The sequence below is a fragment of the Cavia porcellus genome, unplaced genomic scaffold, assembly GCF_034190915.1.
Source record: "Cavia porcellus strain 051 isolate PalLab524CR breed Dunkin Hartley unplaced genomic scaffold, mCavPor4.1 scaffold_10, whole genome shotgun sequence".
NCBI classification, from domain to species: domain Eukaryota; kingdom Metazoa; phylum Chordata; class Mammalia; order Rodentia; family Caviidae; genus Cavia; species Cavia porcellus.
Window position 1 is genome coordinate 78,577,929 of NW_026947493.1, and position 21,244 is coordinate 78,599,172.

Consider the following 21,244-nt stretch of genomic DNA (forward strand, 5'->3'; position numbering starts at 1 on the left):
ATATATTCCTCTGATTAAACAGATTGGAAACACTAGGCTAAACAGGAATTTTATGACTACAAGAATAAGAAATTTCTTCCAGGCCCAGGTATACTGACTATTTAAAATGAGTAAAAGCAACAACAAATATGTGCTCCCCACTCCAGTGAGAGCTTTAAAATGTGTAATGAGATTTGTATGTTGTACATAATGTTATTTTCATCTTCTTTTTTGCATGTAGCACCCATTGCTTGCACAAAATTTAAAATTTCCAAAGACTACACAGACACTAATAAAAACAAGAAGTTACAATGTAAGAAAGAACCCTCTCTTTTTATCTAGATACTGCACTCAATATTTCTACAAAAAAAAAAAAAAAAAAAAAAAAAAAAAAAAAAAAAAGAAGAAGAAGAAGAAAAAGGATCCCTGCCGACACTGTTATACTTGATGTGGGTTGGGCCTTGAATATTCTCTGTCTTAGTTACTTTTTACTCGCTGCTGAGACAAAATACCTGAAGCCCAAGTTGGGAAAGGAAAGGTTTATTTCTTACAGTTTTTACAGGTTTCAGTCCACACTTAGTTGGCTCCAAGGCAGGCGGGCATGCTGGGCCGCAGTTCATGGTGGCTGCAAACAGCAAGCAAGAACCAGCAAAGAGTAAGACACGCCTTCTTCCTGCCATTACACCACATCCTGGCTCCACCCCTAAGTGGGTGGAGCACTGACACCATCAACCACGCACTATACAATGAACCAATCACAAATGCACAATGCAAACTCATGAGGTCTGGGGGACACAGACATAAACCATGACATCCTCCAAGTCCTGCAGACTGCATGGTTGGTTTCTAGGGAACGAGGTAGAATCCTTAAAAAGTGGACCTTAGTGGGCATCTCTAGGTCCCCGGAGATTGTGCTCATGAAGGAGAGAGTGAAACCTTGGCCTTTCTCTATTTGTTTTCTGTCCTTAAAATGATCTGTTATGTACCCACTCCTTGCCATAGTGCCTGGCCATAGAAACCTCAAACTGACCATCAGGAATCTTTTCTCTTCACCAGTAAGCCCAGGTGGTTTGTTACAGTGATGAACTCTCACTGACACATCACCCCCAGAAGAAGGGCTAAGGGCAGGGTGTCTTAGATCTTTATATTGGTTGGGTAGCTCAGTTCGTGAGAACCCATTCATACAGGGCTGTACATATTGAAGGTTGAGATTTGTGATACATAATATATGTTGTCATATCCACTTCAAGAAAGAAAAAAAATTGAATCGAGGCCTTTCTTTTATTCATATTACCGTCAGGTAGGCCTTACTATTGGAGGGCTCAAATCAAACTTCTAGAGTTAGTTCCAAAAAGTGCCTGCAGAGGAGGATGGAGGAGAAAGAAAGAATGAAGACACTAGAAACTTAAAGATAAGGGTAAATATAAATTACCCTTGATGAGTAATGCAATGTTAGCCTTATATATTAGATATTAACACAGACACACAGCTAAAATTATATATTTACAAAATTCAGTGAATTTAATTTTTTAAAATAATTGAATGCAGTAAGAAGACACATCACTCAGCCTCCTTCCTCTAGAACACACTAACCCAAGCATGGTTGCCAATTTCTGAAACAGTTCTGGAAGGCCTCTCTTTTGATTGTCTTTAGCTGTGCCATTTTGGCTGCCGCAGTATTCTAAGTTGACTCAAGGTGTGCACCTTTCATGGGCATCTGACTTGAGAACAGAGCAAGAGGTTGCAAGTTGCCAGATCAAGTGAATAAACTAGGTGAGGCCATACCCAGCAGTCATCTTTATGATCCTGCCTTTCTGTTGGATGACACTTGGCAGCAGCATGCCCAGTATTTTTTGTCACACCTCATAAAGACACTCATGATAGAAGATTTCTAAAACTGTTTGCAAAAGTCTCAAGCATGAGGTAATAAGCGTTCTTAGTGCAAAGGAGAGTATTTGAGGCAAAGGTGTCTTTTACTATAATCAATTTTTAAAATGTGAGTATTCATCATGTATTTCAATCATCCCTTTTATTTTCTTTTCTTTTGGGGGAGTCATACTGGGGATCGATCTCACAACCTTGCACTTGCCAGGTGGGTGCTTGTGCCAATGAGCTAAATCTCCAGCCCCTTAACCCTTGCATACAAGCCAGAAAGGTGTAAAAACGCAGGTGAAGTATTCTCAAACCCTTGTACTTTGTAATAAGGCAAGAATGAAAAAAATAAATAAAAATAAATTTACCAAAGCAAGAATGAATATTATGATCTCTTAGATGAGTAATAAAGCTATAGCAAAAATATATACATAGCATGCCAACTGCAAACTAATCAAAGGAAAAAAAAAAAAACAAGAGAAGAAGACTGGAACAGAAAAAAGACAGAGGCAAAATGTGAGTTCAACTCAACCATGTCTGAATTAACGAGTGTGCACAGCTTAATTACTTAAGTGCAAGCATTGTCAAAGAAGGTTGAAAACAATTATTTGTGCAATTTTAAATAGTCATAGCTCAAATAGAAACATTTCAAAAATGGGTCAAGGTTTTAAGAAAAAAGATAATGGCAGTGCGTGAAAATATTAAACGTAGAGCACTTCCACAGCTAGGATAAATTCAGGCAGGGGAGAGGCGTTAAATTACTCCTTAACACGTAAAGAATAGATTTGCCAAGAAATTACATTTTACATAATTGGAAAGAGAAGTAGAAACATCTATATCACTCAGGAGATATTACCATATTTCTTTTCCTAACTCATGAAGTGTTTAAAAGATCCAACAGCAAAACTACAGATAATGTAAGCATGACAATTCTTCATTTTTTTCTAAAAAAAATATACAAAACACACCACTGAATAAATAATTGCAAATACAGTTTCTGAGTTCACATGTAGTAGTTTATAAAAATTAAACATATTGGGTCACAGAAAGCTGTCAACACAATTTTGGTGATTTAAACTATAAATATAATTACTGTACATAGTGTGAAGTAAGCTTGAATTTTTTAGCAGATATTGTTTAATTATTGTGGAACTTAGCTAGAATCAAGTTGAAGGGCAAAATAAAATGTCTCTAAAGATTTCTTTTATTCACACTGGGTCTTTGTATCAATTTATGTTTAAACTCTTTATTTTTAGAAAAAAAATCACATTTACAGAATTATTCTGTATGCAGTACTGGAATTTCCATATCTCCATACTTACTTCTTGTTATTACTGTCTTAGATACAATGTTATCCTGGGTACAACTAATAAATTAATTCGATACATAATTTAAGCTAAAATTCATTGTTCATTCAGATATTTGCAGTTTATTTGTAATGTCCCTTTGTGTTACTGGCTCATAGTCACGTTGTCATGCATTATTTAGTCTTCATGTCCCTCCTGGCTTGTCTTGAAGGCACTCTGACTGCCTGACTGTGGGTGACCGTGACAGTTTGGAGGTTTGTGTCGAGGAGTGTGTGGACTCTCTCTCTCCTGGCCTCTCCAGGTGTTTTCCTTGTGATTATATATTTGGAGCAGTGAATCATCGCTACCACCTGATGCCAAGGTCGATATCTTCGTAAGCTTTGATTCCCCCTTTGAATAACACTGGTCAGGTTTCTCTGCTTGAGGGTGCTCTTTTTTCTCACCTTCTTGTATTCTGATATTTGAGGGAAAAATCACTCTGCATCATCTACTTTTAAAACATTAAGGTTTTTTTTCCTGCTCTACCTTGTTAGAAGTTAGTTACAGCAGTTACAGCAGTTACAGTTAGAAGCAGTTACAGCAATTTGTGATTCTTTTTAAAGTGGAAGATTTGTCTCTTCTGTACAATTTATTTACACATTTGTTCATATTAGTCAAAACTCTTAAATATGTATTTTATTCCTTGAGAGATAATTTTATACTACTTTATTATCATTATTGTTAATCAATTGTTCTACACTTGATCATTGTCAGTTACATCCTTGTTATTCTTAGTTTATATTCGTTTGTTCTTTAACACCTTTTAGTTTTTGTATGATATGCTCAAGAATCATCTTGTATGTATGTATGTGTATATATATATATATATATATATATATATATATATGTATTTGTCCTATTATAAATTTTACATTGTATACACCATGTCAGAAATTAGACAGACTTAGTTTACAGATTTAAAAAACAAAGCAGTGGTTGCCTTTAAGAAAAGATAGAGTAGTAATTTGGCAGATTTATAAGAAAGCTTGCTGGTCAATAGGGTTGTTTGATTTGCAATAATTCGTTTAACTTCACATATATTTTTTGTATTTTTCTATATACCTCACATAGTATCAGAAATTTAGGTGTTTTGCAAGAATGTATCAATATCTCTGTGGTTCTTACAGCAATTACAATATAATGAAGATCTTAAGAGACCAGTGCTGTTAAAGTGTTTTACAAGATTTAACTACTATCTTGGAAAAGCAAACCAGATCAGTAAACCTTATGTTTTACAAAGAAAAAGATAACAGTTTTTGATCTCTGAAATGTTACATAGACTCTGGAGTGCATATCGTTCACTGTTTTGATCAGTGATTTGGAATTTCTTAGATAATATTCTTATTCATAAAATAATTTAATAAATTAAATGTGGTCATTACTAATCCATAAGGGATAAATATCTAGTAAAACACAAAAAATTTAATTTATTGTTAATAATTAATTCATATTCTTCACAAGATATAGTGAAATAAATAACAGAGATTTTAAAAAATCAAGTTTTAGAGTATTAAAATAATTTTTAAACTTTACGTCCAAATTAATCTAGTCAAATGACAAACAGATATCCGTGTCATGAATACAATGTATGGTAATCAAGATAAAATTTGATATTGTTGAAAAATCTCAAACAATTTGAATAAAAGATTGTTATAAACATAAATGAAAAATGATAATGTCTTCATTATTTAACAAGTTTATTGAGAAGCAGCAGAGTTGAATTTCAAACCTCTGGTTCTAGAGATGATGATTTTTGAAACACAGTTTCATTGCTTTTTATCTGTTCAACCACAGGCAGGTTACTGGATCTCCTTAAAAGTTAACAGCTCCTGTATAATGCAAGAATAATAGAAATATCAACCTAGCACTATATAGAGGTTTTAGTTCGTACCTGAATAGTTCCAAGCAGGTGCCATGGCAAAGGGACACCACCGAGGAGAAATTGTTCATGGAAGGCACAAGGCACCAAAGCAGTGTCATAGTAGAGGGGAGCAAGCAACAGGCCATGACCGCAGCTCTGTTTCTGGCCCTTAAATTCTGTCTAGGCTGCACACCTCGGGTAGCACACACACCCAAAAAGGGCCCTCCCTTATCACACCCAGGACTACACCAAGACAACCAGGGGACTGAATCAATAATCATGAATTCTCAATCCCAGCATCACACATCCTAGACCCAGCCAGCTCTGAAAAGCCCCACCTATGACCACATGAGACAACTCCTATGGCATCCAAGCACAAGCCACAATAGTTTCCAATTATAGCGATTCTGAATAAATATATTACAAACTGTTATGTACAGGTTTCTATGTTTATAAAGTTTAAAATTTCTGGGCCAACCACGTAGATACCTGGCTGCTGTTTGTACAATAAAGCTATAGGTAATTTAAAAAGTGCTTATCTTCTAAAACTGCAATCACAACTGCATGACAGTTCTTTTTTCTCTGTCTATTACTGATAGATTTTCAGTTGGTTTGTGCATGTGTTTGTGTGCGTGTGTTGTGTACATGCTTGTTTATAGCTTGTCATTGAAATATACAGCTGATTAATTCACTGGTGTCCCTCAGCTTTCTGTGACAAATTACCCAAGGTAACCAACATATAAAGAGAAAAGGCATATTTAGGCTCACAGTTTTGGAAATTCCATGACCAGTGGGTTCACAGCTTCTGAATCTGTGGCAAGGAATCATTTCATGGTAGGAGATATGGTGGGAGAAATCTGCTCACACCATAAAAATGAGGCAAAAGATTGAAATAAGAATTAATTGGAGTGCCTCAGTTTCATTTAAAAGGGTTTTTCTAATGGCTTCATAGCAATGAATAGGTGAATAGGTGCCCACTTTGTAGAGATTCTATCAGTATCGTCACACTGGAGGACATTTAACATCCAAACTATAATAAACAGTTTAAAAATATGTAAAACATTGCATGCATTTCTCTTTATTATTAATTTGGATTAGCAATATTTCAGAAATCACAAACTTGTAAGCACAAACCAGGCAGGTCCATAAATCTTCTGTTTTGGTTTAGTTTACTCCACAAACAAACACTAAGCTGGAGACAGAGAAGTAGGTGGCCGTTAATTCCCTTCATTTTTCTAGCTGACCCACGCAGCTCCTGGCAGTTTATGTAGGTTCGTTTTTGCCAGACCAAAGGAAATAGAAGGCAAACTCATTCCTACCACTGCCTTACTTTATCAGTGTCTAAAAAATAATTATGTCACCCTTATAGGCAACAAAAATTTTGCTTCTCAGCAAGCCACATTCCCAGGCTCTTCTGGTTTGGTTCTACACTTTGAAGCTCTTGCTGTGCCAGGACAAGGAATATCTCCTATCTATTCTTTCAAAATTGGATGAGAAGGTATCCATTCTATCTTAGTCATTTTTTTTCTTCATTGCCAAACACAATACCTGACACCAAGAGTTTCAAGGAGGAGATTTTTATTTTGGCTCACGTTTTTGTAAAAAGTTTCAGTCTATTATCAGCTGGCTCCAAGGTATAAAAGCAGGGAAGAGAAACACAGCTTGGAAAGTGCCCACAGCATGGTAGACAGAAAGCAAAAGGAGGAACCAGGAAGGGAGACACAACCTTCTATGTTGTGTACACAGTAACCGCCTCTTCTGGTTGGTCCTGCGTCCTAACAGCAAGTCAGCTACAATGGACCGATGATCCAATGACCTTCTGAAGGCCTCACATACACAAGTCTCTAGGAAGATACTGAGATATAAACCACAACACAGTCATGGTCTACTTTGTGTTTCCTTTGGGGACTTTTTAATTGCATATTCCTTACAAGAGCCCTACCTTGCAGAAATCTGTTTCATTTTGTTTAATTCAAAATTGCTGAAAAAGACCCGGTCAGAGAAACCTGTTTTCCACTTTTCAGCTAAAACTTTGAACAGAAACTCTCCCTGTAGGAACACTGACCTACAGTGATCTCTCCCTATACTGTTTTTGTGTGCTTACGTGAATTCAGAATAATGGATTTAAAAACTGAGACAGCATTTCTGTGATCTGGGAGAGAGAAATGCACAAAGTTAGAGCTGGTATTTTTTGTTTTTGTTTTTATTTTAGCATATTTTTAATGAGGATGCTCTGAAACAAAAGGTACACAAGAACGGAACCCAAATATATAGGGCAGAGTACGGCTTCTGGTATCTGTTTCCTATTCTTCTTCCCTAAAGATTTCAGAAACTTTAACAGTGGGTTTAAGGAAAGTTATGAAACAATTCTAGATTTTCCTCTTTCTGATTCACTAGGTTAGTGTTGAGATTTTTTTTCTCTAGCGATAGATGAGTTTTTGGCAGAGTTTCACATTTGTCTGAAAACACTGAGCCCTCGTGTTCCCACCTCACACACCTTTCTTTGCTCAATATGTCCTTATTGGGTTCCAATAAGTTAAAGACATTCTTCCCCTATTTTCTTCCACGTAAACAGCCATATATTAGCTGCAGTTCTATGTCCTTCAAATGTATTTAAAACTACATTATTCACTATGTGGTATGAATATTTTTGTTTAACCACATATCACTTAAATTCAGTGTGTAGAATTGCATAGATGTTACATGCAATTGAAACACTTAGAACTGGAGGAAGAAAACATACCTGTATAATATCACAGGAAAATGAGGATCAGTATGCTTTAATTGGAAGAAATTACATCAGTATCTCTTAAGATGATAAACATAAAATTCTTTGACCTGTAAGTATAAAATAAATCACTTGTAGTCCTGCCTATATATTATTGTATAATTTGCCATTACACAGAAACTGTAAGTAAATAAAATATATATCACTGTTGTAATGTTTAAAATGATGATAAAACAGATTGTAACCTGATGTTTTATTGTCGTCACTGTTTTTACTTAATAACTAGTTTTTAACATTACTTTAAGAAATAAAACTTTCTGAATTATGATGTTGGTAAATCTCATCTTTTCTTCCCAATATTCCATTATAATTGATGGGTGCTATGTCAAGAGGCATTTATATATATGAACCTAGAATGCAGGAATCTAAGATTGAATATTGAATGTTACTGTTCCAGTACTGGTAACATTTTGTTTCTTGACTTGGGTGCTAATTATCACTATTTTGAACTGGATATTTACGGTTTTTATACTTTTATCTATACGAACATGAATATTACTCCATACAAATAAAATTCGAATTAATAATATATTTGCTCTCTTTTATAATAGTCCTGTACAGTATGGTGGGTATTAAATATCTGATTAAAATGTGATTTATCTCTCTTTTGCTTTATATTATTGTTGTTATTCTTATTATTATAAATTTATTACTAATTATAAACCATTTGGGGAAAGAAAAGAAGAAATGTAAATTAGATTGAGGTTTCTCAAATTTAATATTACTGACCTTATTTTTCTAGGTAACTCCTTGTGTGGGGCTGTCTTAGTTTTAGGAGATACTTAAAAGCATCTGTGACTCCGTTCTTTAGATGCCAGGAACAGCCTTCTAATTTTATCAAGGGAGAATATAACCAGCCATATATCCATGTCCTCATCAGAGGAAAATGGACATTGCTGGGGAAAATTGACACAGATAAACCAGCTACAATGAAGAAGACAGCTTGAGTCGAATCTGGAGAACTCAAACTGGATCATTCTCCATATTAAACCCTCAAATGGCAAGCAAGATGAAAATTAGTCAATGAAGGTAATTCTGATCAACTTTCTAGAATCCTGAGCAAAACTGCAGGATCAGAATTCGTATCAGGATGCATATAATACCAAGAGTAAGTGTCAGTGTCCTGCATCACAATATCCACATTTAAAATTCAAGAGAAGGCTAAATTTTAATGTATTGCGCTTTGCCACAAAAGCATAAATCTACCATTACAATTATGTGCTTAGTATCCAGGAATATACACGCACTCTAATCTCAATCACTACAGTGAATTTGCTTTCATAAGTTCATTCATATTTCATCAATTTTGACCTTCTTTGCTATTGTGAAGCACGGCCATACTTTTAAGGAAGAAACTTTTATGATCCAAAGGAATATATCTATTTAATTGTATGAGTTCCCGGAAATGAAATGAAACAGCGTCTACTGTTTCATACCTGCTGCTATGGTAAAGAGGGCAGCACCTAATTATTTCCTGTAGTGACTTTGGTGGAAAATGCCATCCGTCAGCTTGAACAGGGCTTTGATCTAGGTGGTCCTTTGAATCCTGGCGACCCTAGAAACAGGGCAAATGAGTACATCAGTAAAGGTGTAACCACTGGCAGTTCGTGAAGATTTTTACAGCTCATTTTGATAAAATGTCCATTATTATTATGGGATGTTATACATTAAAGAAAAAAAATATTTTCATGGGACATGGTTTCTGTTTGTGTGAAAAGTCTTCCGGGGACAAACTATGAATAATGCAAAATTTATGAATGAGAGATATTCACTAATCCAGAAGAGCTGCAAACTATGTGTCAGATTTACAAAATAACTGCAGAGTAGCACACTCACAGATGCAGACAGAATTTAAATTTATTGTGCTCCTTTTGAGTGATAGCCATACATATTTAGTACATTTTATGTGCTGTATGGTTTGAATTAATATGTGCTTTTTTTAAGTCTAGTGCCCAGAAACCTTGGAAGAACACTTTATGACTAAATGTTTGGACAGTGGCAAAGAATGCAAATGTGCTGTCAAAACAATACCATAATGTATTTACTAGATATTATCATATTTTATCTTGATTAGAGCCTTTGTATTACGGATCTCCAAAAGCTTACAGAATCATTTTTCCTACTGCACAAGTAATCATCATATTGAAAACAGAGCTTTGGAAAGCAAATGATGCCTAAGGTTAGCATATGTTCCCAGTTTCTATTTCCCTTTTATCATATTCAGTATTAATATCACACTCACACTGGAGATATTTTGCCTGGATATTAATATCCCCCAGTTCTCTGAGGCTGTGTTGCCATATAAAAGGTGAGAAAGATTACATGGGGAAATCCCGGCTGATAAAACATTGTGCTCAGCCTCAGGTAGATTTACTACTCTGCATTAGAAGACCTTCTTTACTCCAGTTCTCTAGACTTATCATGTGCACACACAGGGTTTCCGGAATTCCAGGGGATGCTGAGCAATATGGCACACTGTGTGTTTGGATGAGTATGTACACGCGAAATGTCATAAACAATCAGGGAATCAGGGGAGCATTTCTGAATTCAACAACTTGCTAAAAGAAGTTCCAGGTCTTGAACAAATTTTTCCCATGTAAACATACTGTGTAAGACAAATTCACTACCTTCCTTGTGATTTGGCTACAAGTACATAGGATATTTTAGGGCTGTATGTATTTTGGGGGACAGTCTACTGACTTCCATAAATGTTTACAATATTTGCTGGTCTCTTGTGGTCACAGATACTCTATGATGGTAATGAGAACAGGCTTTATACCAAAGTTGGTCCTCAAGATTTAGGTTTCTAAAAGGCATTTCTCAACTAAATTTGCTTTATGAATAATTATGAGCATCTGACACTGTCTTGCCTGAGTCAAAATGTGTGTGATAGCAGGAGCATTGAATAGGATTCAGAATTAGCTGTAGTTTTAGGCTAGAAGCCCCGAAAAGGAGTATTTTAAAGAGGCATGGAGAGGAGAGTGGCAGAAGATTTGTAACATATGTATCTGATGTGTAATAGCAGCCAGTAGTCAGTGGCATTTAGTGAGATTATTCTCTCACAAAGAACATATTTCTATTCCTGGATCGTTTCCTTCTGGTATTTTGATCCTCGGTAATTTTTTTAATCTCTTTTCTTATTTAGACTGAAAAATGGTAAATACTGGGAATATTTTAATGAAGAACGTAAGTCCAAAATACCTTTAGGACAACCAAGTAGTTTGCAAAAAAACATTCATGCTGAGTTTTAAGGTATAACAAAGGGTACACTGGATCTACAGACATGAATGTAACTTAGATTGGGAGGTTTGATGACCTGGACAATGCCTGAATTTACTTTGCACAACAAAATGCCATGTAGTGTGTAACATACAGTAAAGAGTTATGTGTTGAGTTCATTGATTGATGATGGAGTCAAAGAATTTGGGGAGCAGAAAGGACAACTAACGGAACACTGTTACACCTTGGTACCCGCAGTGTAAGGAAGTGCCTCAGACTAGGAACGGAGTGCCAGAATTATCTTCTCATCACTGGCATAAAATGTTTTCTTACTGGCTGAAGATTTTGACAAGTGAATGAAACATTTTCTTTTCCTTCTAGAGTAGAAATCAGTATGTCATTTTTAAATAAATTCAGGAATGAAAACTTCATCATCAAATAGTATTTATATAATCCATGCTATAGTATTAATGACGTTCTGCCACAGACAATGTAGAAACATCCAAAATATCTTTTAAACGCTACAATGTTTCATAGCTGCTTATAATACCTCACACACTTGTGAAACTGATTCTACTGTTTTCCCTCCCTAGCACATTTTAAACTGTGAATTAATTAAAGTGAACTTTGAAAAAGTTACTGAGTTAGCATATCAAAATGTATTTTGAGAAGGTAACATGACAATCAGTAACCAATGAAATGTGTTTCTATTGGTATGACTTCTTTATACACTTATTGAAAATTTAGACAGATAATGTTTATATTACGAGCTTCAGAAATGTTTGATATGTTAGCAAAATATTATTGGCATATAAGTAACACAGACATTTGTTTCCTAAACAAAAAGCCATTTAAATTGTTTTTAAATTTATAAGAATTGAATATGTCTTTGTTTTTACATTTGGGATTTCAATATAAGATAAGGTTAGTTGTTTTAAAAATGTTTACATTCCCTCTGTCTGAATTTTAAGAATAATACACTATAAAGATAATATTGGTTTGCTTCTAAAAATGATGTTTATGCATACATATACATATATGTATGCTAAAATAAGCATAATTTATTGCAACTACCAATTCCAGTATGAAAAAATGAAGCTATACATTTGAGGATAGAAAAAAGAAGAGGTGGATTTTATTTTAAGACTGCTAAATTTCCTTTGGAAGAGAATTCATCTGAGCTATTAGACCAATTTCTCATTTATCTGATGTCTCTACAAAGTTGGAAGTATAAACATCAGTTTCTGTTTCTGAAATACACATGTATGCACACACATATACACTCACATATGCACGAAAAACTTGAAAGCAATGCACGGTATACCGCAGAGTATTCTTGGTTACTTAAACATACAAAGAAAACCAAAAAGTTCCCTTCTCTCTTAATCACAGATTACTGAAGGGCCAGCTCTTTCCAGAAATGCTGGGGCAAAGACAGAGAAGCTGGGGGAAAACATTCCCAACAGGACCAGAGGGAAGACCTTCTAAGGACAATGCTGACTTTTAATTCTCTCAATATTTTGGAAATATGCTAGCCATAAAAATGAGAATTCATGTAAGGATTGTAGACATGGAGAAACATGCCAGAAGGAAAACTGTCAATGAACAAAGTGGTTGGAATAATTTATCTCATCTTTAAAAGTATTTTTTAATTAGGAAAATCCTCATCAGATATTGTGTCAGATTTGGTGGGCTCAAATTTGTTCTGAGCTTCCAGAGACTTCCCAGAGAGTGGGAAATAGCCCGGAGTCTTTCCTTCTCATTCTTCACCTCTTTTAATATCCAACAAATGATTGCTTTCCACATTTATAGGGAAAATCATAGCTATCATTCTCTACTTAATACTCCAAAATATGAAACTACCAAAACTGCACCTGCTATGAAGTCTTCACTTGGATATCCGTATTGTTTCCTGTCTTCTGCTAGCGATAATTTCTTTACAGTACTTTAGGTTTCTACCCACTAGATTACTGGTGAAATTTTCACTATCAAATATCAAAGTGCTATAAATTGAATCCTTTCACAAATATATAAATGTGATCACGTTTTCCCAAGTTCTCAGAAATCTTTCCTGATTCCGTATCAGTTAAGGATAAAATTTCAAAATATTTCCCATTTTTTCTTATTTCACTTCTCAGTCTATTGAGGGTTCAATTTTCTACACCTAAAATGGTTTTGCCTAAAGGTTAGTTAGGCACACTAAACTTACCTCAAAAAGTAGTTTTCAGAGTTTATCCAACTGGGTCCATAATACTGCTCAGCCTTCTTGCAGCCTACAGTGGACTGTGATTGTCTACTAGTGTCATTCCTACTGTTCTGGCCATTTCTCCTCACCCACGAGCAATAATTCACTATCCTCTAAGTAGCAATTTCACATTAACCTCAGACTTTTGCATCCTTACCTGGAGAATATACTTATATTGCTGATTCTTGAATCATTTCAATCAGCTATCTATAAATTCTGACAACTGGAAAATCTTCGATTGCTTTCATTAGCTGGGCTGTGCTGACATACTTAGGAGTGTGAGCAGACATTTTTAATGGTTCGTGGACTCCGACTTTTCCAAACCCAATAGAAATATCCTTTAATGTAATCAGTTGAGCAACGTTTTCCTTTGCAAAGGCATTTATTTAGCTTTTAATGTTTTCAAATGGTTTGCATATAAGGATGCGATTAAAATCAAGACTTTGCAACTGTTGTCCTTACTAGGAATTACATTCAAATAGTATTCTCTGCTGTTTTTTTAAGGATTTTTAAAAATCACAATATACGATTTCTGTTGTCTGAGAAATTGAAAATATTGTTTGCTTTTCATGCTACCAAGGATGAGGTATATCAGGAGCAATTTTCAGGAAACATGACTTTTTCACTTGAACAACTTATAAAGGAAATACTCTTTCTTGGCTACCACCCAGTGTGATTTAAACACTACAATGTAGCATCTGTGAAAATACCTACCTTCTCCCCACCCCCGTTATTTTGTGTTCTCCCAAAACTTGGGCACTCCTCAAAAGTGTTTGCAATCAGCTTCTGACAGAATATTTTTAGGAAAATTAGCAACAACCCATTAATGACACCTTCTTGGTCTGAGTTGCATGTTGTCTTACCTCACTTACCACAATTATCTTTTCCCTGAGTGTGGTAATAGTAACTCACACTAACCCTTCTCTGAAGTTTCTTATGACAACTCTCATATGTTAAAGTTCGCTATCGCTATTTTGAAATTTGATGCGTGAAAATTGTTGCAATTTCTGCTGTGCTGTAGCCATAGCTGAATCTAATAGCTGCTCTCTCTTTCCAGAGCAAATGGACTCTGCTGTTTGGTGGGGAGGGAGCCACACAAACGAACTCTTTTCCAAAATCCTTCATTTTCCAAAATTCTTTGTTCCAACTAATCATTGGCCTCCCAACAGGCCAATGACCTGAATGCATATAGCCTTGTGACCCTTTCATTGACCTTTCTTTAAATAACGTTTGTTTTGTGTCTTTTCATCTCCACTGTTTCCTCCGGCTGCCTAAAGCAGGGCTTGGTTACTATAGTGTTAGCTATTTACAGGCAGCAAGAAAAAAAGATCCATGTCCTAGGAATGGAAACTAATTTCCCGTAATAAACTGCATCCCAGAGGATTTTAGTGAAGATGTAAAAGTGCCAGCTGCTTACAGTTGTTCAAATACGAAGCAAACACACACACACACACACACACACACACACACACACACACACACATCTTCCTATCCATATCTCTATCTATCTATCTATCTATCTATCTATCTATCGATCTATCTATAGTGTAGAACATAATATTGTGTGCTCATGAACTTCCTACCACTAAATTCTTACTTAAGATAGAAATAAATTTCCATTTATAGAAACCATTTTCATAGTCTTTGTAATTTATGACTGAAACTTAAAAGTTATGATTCTCATTGTGAAATTTAAATTTAAGTGATACTCAATAAAGTCCATTTTATATGCCTTTCATGTAAACTAAGTGACAATTATTATCCTATTTTAACATACATTTAACAGTCATAATTTAATGCTTTCTTCAAATATTTCTTTTAATTATTATGGTTATATATGCTGAGAAAAATGTAGAGATTGTTAAGGGAATCCAGCTGTATAAACTCAATAGAACATTAGCAACACTAAATGATGTTCTAACATAAATCATAAGATTTTATCACTTGAGGATAAACACTACTTTGATTTACATTGTCTACTGATTTTGCCAGTTTTTGAAAAGCATACACTTGGAAATATTTAGAGTCATGTAGTTTACTGTCTCGTTTTAGGTTGGTGGATAAGAGACTTCTTTTACTCAATATTTGGCTGAGGTTATTCACATGGAATTGTATTGAAATTTTCAGTGCTCCCCACTCTATGAAAAAAGTGTCATTGATTCAAAGCAATTCACAGCTCCCCTCGCAAAAGGATTTGTTTACTACTAGGGTTATGCTGGGGGATAGCTTCCAGATCTAAGCATTTTAGCTAGATCATCAGTTTCAAAGAACTGTGTTCATTAAATACAGTTTTAGGTTCACAGCAAAACTGGAAGGAAGGTATAGAGAGTTCCCATAGCTTCCTGCCCCGCTTGCCTGCCTAACCTTGACCTCATAATACCCCCAACTTCGAGAGGGTCACAGTTTATGAACCTATGTCAACACATCATTCTCATTCAAAATCTGTAACTTACATTAGGGTTCATTCTTTGGGTGATATAGTTTATGGTTTTAGAAAAATACAAAATATACCCACCATCCATAGTATCATACAGAACACTTCCATTACCTTAAAAATCCCTCTCTGCTCTGTGTTTTCATCTCTTCCTTCTAATCATTGGTGTGGTGGTTAAATTCAATTGTTTCAGCCCCATCGGTTTCAGAGCCACCAAAGCGTTTTGTGAAGCACACTTCTGGGTATGTCTGTGTGCCTCATGAAGGTGTGGTCTTGGGCTCCCTGTCGCTTTCTCTGCTCCTCCTCTGTTGCTTGCCACCTGAATGAGAACCTTGGCTCCACCAAGTCCTTTGGCCATGAAGTTTATGCCTTGGAGCCCACTAAACATGGATTGAGTCCCCGGAAACTGAGATGGATTTATGCTTTAATTTATGCTTCTCAAATATTATGTTCCAACAACTAGAAAGCTGACAAATGTACCTGGCAATCAACTACTACTGTTCTTTTCACTGAATCCATAGCTTGTCTTTGGCAAAAGTCATAGGCTTGGAATCACATGGTCCATAGCATATTCAGACTAGCTCCTTGGATTAAGTAATATTCAGATAAATTTCCTCCATGTCTTTTCATGTCTTGATGGCTTGTTTCTTGGTAGCTTTGAATAGTGTTCCATTGTCTGCATGTACTATTATGTACGTATTTATCCATTTATATGCCAAAGGACATCTCAGTTGCCTCTGCATTTTGGAAATAATGGATAAGTTTGCTATAAACATTGATGTGGAAGTTCTTGTGTAGACAGAAATTTTCAATTTACTTGGCTGAATAGTAAGGGGCATAATCACTGGAACCCACGATAAGGATATGTTTAGATTTTCACGTAGTCGCCACGCTGCCTTCCAAAGCAATTTTCCCACTTGGCATCTCACAAGCAGTAGGTGACTGCCCCCCACAATCTTATCAGGGGATGCGGGGTGTGACCCTCCAGGGCCCTTGGAGATCACACTAACAGATAAATCGCTGGTGATACCTGAAGCTGTAGTTCCAGGGGAATGAGGAGAAAATTTAGAGTGGAAAATATTAATGATGAGTATCACTGGTCATGTGAAGATGAACCCCAGCAGGAGGAGCCATGATTTGTTTCCGGTCTCTGTATTCCAAGTCTCTTGCTGGTAATCAAGAGCCACGAGAAGCTTGGAGGAGCAGTGTCCTGAATTTACACAAGGAAGTAGTTTAAGCAAAGCCACAAGTGAATTTCAGGAAAACAACAGACCAAAAAAAAGGTTGTACTGCTCAGATCTTCCACTGAAAAGAATTATCTGTCCGGTTTTATACAGTTTGTGTTACACTTTCTGGTGGGTAAGTCGTGGCCTGGCATCTTGGTTTTAATTTTTAGTTTTCTGATAGCTAAGGGAAGGAAGCACGTTTTGCCCAGCAGGTCTGACATTCCTTTTAATAACTTGAGCATCTAAGCCTCTGCCCATTACAAAAAAATGGCTTTTCTACTTCCTTAAAGTTTCTATTAAGGACTTACACTTTCCTCATGCCAATTTTTTTCAAGTAGATGTTTTGAAAATACCTTCTAAATCTTGACTCTCTGTTAATTCCTCTATGACAGTTTTTTGGAGAGGAGGATTTTAATTTTAACATCTTCCAGTTGTTCAAGTGTTCTTGTTATAATTAATACATATTTTTAACTTGTATTAGGATCATGATGCACAATGAGTATGTTTATCCTGAGGTATTGGAACACATACATATGTGTCTGACTTGTATATTTTGAATGCTGATTAAGAAATCCTGGTATTCCAAAGTTATGAAGATATTCTTTAATGCACTTGTGAAACTGGTGTTATTTTACATCTCACAGTTAATGTAAAATGCATCTGGAATTGATTTTCTCTGAAAGGTATGAAATAGTCCTATTTTCCTTTTTCCATGAGGATATTCAATTGATCCAGCACCATTACAGAAAACTTCATGCTTTCCAGTCTACACCAGTTCACAGCCATTACAAATAAAAATCTGAATATATGTCCAAATCTCATTCTTGATTGCTCGATCCTTGTGACAACATTGTCTGTCTGAATCTTTTATATGAATTTTAATTTATCTACTAGTATGAGTTCTCCAATTTCTTCATTCTTTTGAATTCATTCTTTCCATTCTTTTGAATCCTATGAATTTATGTGTTAATTATGAGCCTGCTAATTTAGACTCAGAAAGTTAAACATGATGAAATATTTGCTCTAATTATATATATTAAATGTATACTTTTGTACAGAGATAGGTAAGTACAAATTATAGGTCATTTAGCCTATTCACTTGTTTAGCTGCAAAAAAGAAAAAGAAGTACAAGTTATTTCCACTTGTAAAAACAGTATCCAGTTAAACTCTCTTCTTGAGAATTAGAGCACATGTAAATTTGTCTCCTTATGTCTCCTTATCCCAAGTGCATCCCAATCAATATCGTATATACAAATGAAAATTATATTCCTCCCAATCTAAATTTCTCATGTTTCCAATTTCAGTTGTTCACACTTGTTATAACATTTACAAAAAATATTAACATAATCAGAGTCAATGTCTCTTCTCTTTATTCTCAAACCACCTAATAATTTCTTTTCTATTTTATTACCAATAATATATGTATATGTATTTGTATATGTATGTGTATTTCATTCATGCTCATATTGAAGACTGTATAGAAATTTTTGTGTTCTGTATAGTCTTCAATAATATACAATACATAATTAAGTCAAAGGCCAGAATGATAGATTCTCAAATATGAGAAATGAAAAGTAACTCTTTAAGATAAATTTGAAAGGTTGCTGAAGTTGAATAACAGGATTAGTGAATCTGACACATACATAATGTGCAGAAATTTAAGTTTCTTTCATACCGAAGCTGATGCCTCAGGACTGTCTGTGGCAGGGAAATTCTGTTGAGTTTCCCTAGTAAGGTTAATCAGACAAAGTAATTTCCTGTTCATGAAATAGGAGTTTAAAGTTCTGACTCCACATACTACTATAATCCTGCTACTTACTGAAGTCTGGTGTAGATCACCTATCACTATTTAACAGGTCAAATTTGAGCTATTCGTAGACACAGGCATAAAAAGCATAACAACTAAAACACTGATGAGAAAAAGAAACAAAACCAAAGCAAATTAAATGTTAGAACCCCAATAAAGACAAATAAATCCACGTGTGGTATTTACACCGCAGAAATTTAGAAGCACTCAAATTATCTCAGCCTCACATACACATTCTAAAAATTATGGAAAAGTCAGAGTAGAAATGCTATGCCAGACCTAAAAAAATCTGAAATTTTAGAATCATTATATTTAACATGTTAAAAATTGAAGAATGAATAGCAAAACTGAAGATACAAAGATTGTTATGTAAAAAAATCACACACTCCAGAATTTAAAAGTGTAATCATTACACCAAATGTTCTCAGTGGTTATGTTAAAGAGTAGACATGAAGAAGAAAGATGCATTGTTGAGTATGGAATTTATTGAAGGAAATAAACAAAAAGAAATAGATGATTTTTTAAAAGTGAAAAAGAGATTCTAAAAGTGAACTAAAAATGCTGAGGAAGACAGTCTTCTAAGTGGTGATGGTTGAGCATTATTTACAGCTAATAAAATGTGTTTAAATTTTAAACACGCACAAACAACCAAATTTTGAAATCCATCTACACACAGGCACTTACAGCTGCACTGCAGAACAAAAAGTGTACAAGAACCCCTTAGAATTACCAAAAGCTGAAAAATTGATTACCTAGACTAATGATGAATTAATTTACAGTTTATTTCTGATGAAGAATATCAAGCCATAAAGCATAACTATGTCATCATGAATGATTTGTATCTTTAAGTGTTTCTGCCTCTTAAAAACTTCTTGACCACTTAGGCCTGTTAATGAATCCTAACCTCAGTATTCCAGATTATATGGTTTTATGCTGTTATAGTACAATTTTATTGCTTCCTTACCATTTATAATACTTCAGAAAGAGGTTACACCTATAGTCACATTCAACCTGTTAAAACGTACAACTCTAAAAGTATTACTGTAACTTTGATTCTGAAGTCCATAACTGAAGAGTTTCATGTCTGAAAATTAGTACAGAAACTATATTTCATCATGTGAAAGTTATTGATTTCTTCACATGAAATTTTAATTGAAATGTACCACATTCTTACCTGCCTGTTCTTCCTGCCTCCAAGAAAATAAAATTGTATCATATAAGCTAAATAATACAACTTTCCATGGCTCCTTAAGAGAAAAACCTTGCTTTTTCTTTTGACCATTTCTGCAGTGTTCCTTTAACACAGCTTCGCATGATGGATGGAGGGTGACATAGTCCCATGAGAAACATATTAGAGTCAAATTCCTGATAATATTCACACATAACATCTATAGACACACAAGGCCAATGTGGGAAGCTAGCACTCTCAGAACACAGCCGAAGCATGAATTCATACTAAATACTTCACACAGAACTATCAACTCTGCTACTGTTAAATCTTATTCACATGTTTGACAAAAACTACCAACTGCTTTCAATATTTTGTGCGTATCTTTGCTCAAACATCTGCATCGCCTTACACACCTTAAGCAATTTCCCACAGGGGATCTATATCAAAGTCATAACAATAATTTCCATTTTCTGCTTTGGGGCAGCAGTCCAAGGATGGAGTTTAGTCTATGTCAATGAAGCGAGTAGACTTACATGATTCCTATACAGTCATACATAACAGGAACTGTTGAAGGATCAGACACATTGGATCTGTTGAATCTGGAATTGTGTGGGAAGCAATTCCGTGGTCTCAGCAGGGGACCCATCAATGTCCTCAGGCTCCTCCACAGGTGAGGAGCTTGAGATAATTCCAAAAAGAGTGAGGAAACATTTATCCTCTTTCCACATCAAGTTCTGCCCAGCCACTGTTTAAAAACATTCTACTGCCTTAAAACTGTTCGACACATTCTCTTTGAAAAATTTGACCTCAGTGATATTTTGCTGTGAAATACAAGTTTATCTAACTTGAATTCCTTCCAGATTTTTTTGGTCCTTACCAGCTTCCTCGAGTTCATGATTCAATTCTGATTCCTCCATTTCTTTCACACCTCACATTAAAATTCAGAGCACCCTGTCAGCCTGAGAGTGAAAATACCTCCAGAATCAAAACCCACTTCTGCTCAGTCCCATACCTGAGATCCGGTCCAAGCACTATCTTGTCTGCTTCCTTCCAGCAGCCTCTGGATCAGCCTTGCATTGCACTCTTCTCCCTTTTGTAGAAGTGATCTGGTCAGGTCTCGCCAGTGGCCACCTATCATTCTGGAGAAAGAGCCAAAGTCTTAAAATGGGCAGTCACAGGCCCCAAGGAGCAAATGCTCATCCACCAGGCTCTCATCCTCTACTGCTCTCTTCCTTGAGATTTAAAGTTAAACCCTGCTCCTTTCTCCACTCCTTATAACCCCTATGTTTCATCCT

General features: G+C 35.4%; 1 protein-coding gene across 7 annotated transcripts in view; it reads right to left on the minus strand.

The window, feature by feature from the left end:
* Positions 1–418: 418 nt before the first annotated feature.
* The window catches only part of LOC106025859 (uncharacterized), a 54,105-nt gene continuing 33,279 nt past the window's right edge, over positions 419–21,244 (minus strand). For 2 of the 7 annotated variants that reach the window (XR_010050254.1, XM_063257648.1), the window contains 2 exons: positions 20,962–21,088; positions 419–9,401 (listed from right to left, as the gene is read on the minus strand). Coding sequence is in view for 2 of the 7 variants with exons in the window: in XM_063257648.1 (XP_063113718.1) it covers positions 9,147–9,401; positions 20,962–21,088 (382 nt within the window). In the remaining 5 variants the exon portion in view is untranslated. Of the gene's footprint in view, positions 21,089–21,244 lie in introns of all 7 variants that reach the window. The other 5 variants (XM_063257649.1, XR_010050253.1, XR_010050252.1 and 2 more) reach the window with 5 other exon arrangements.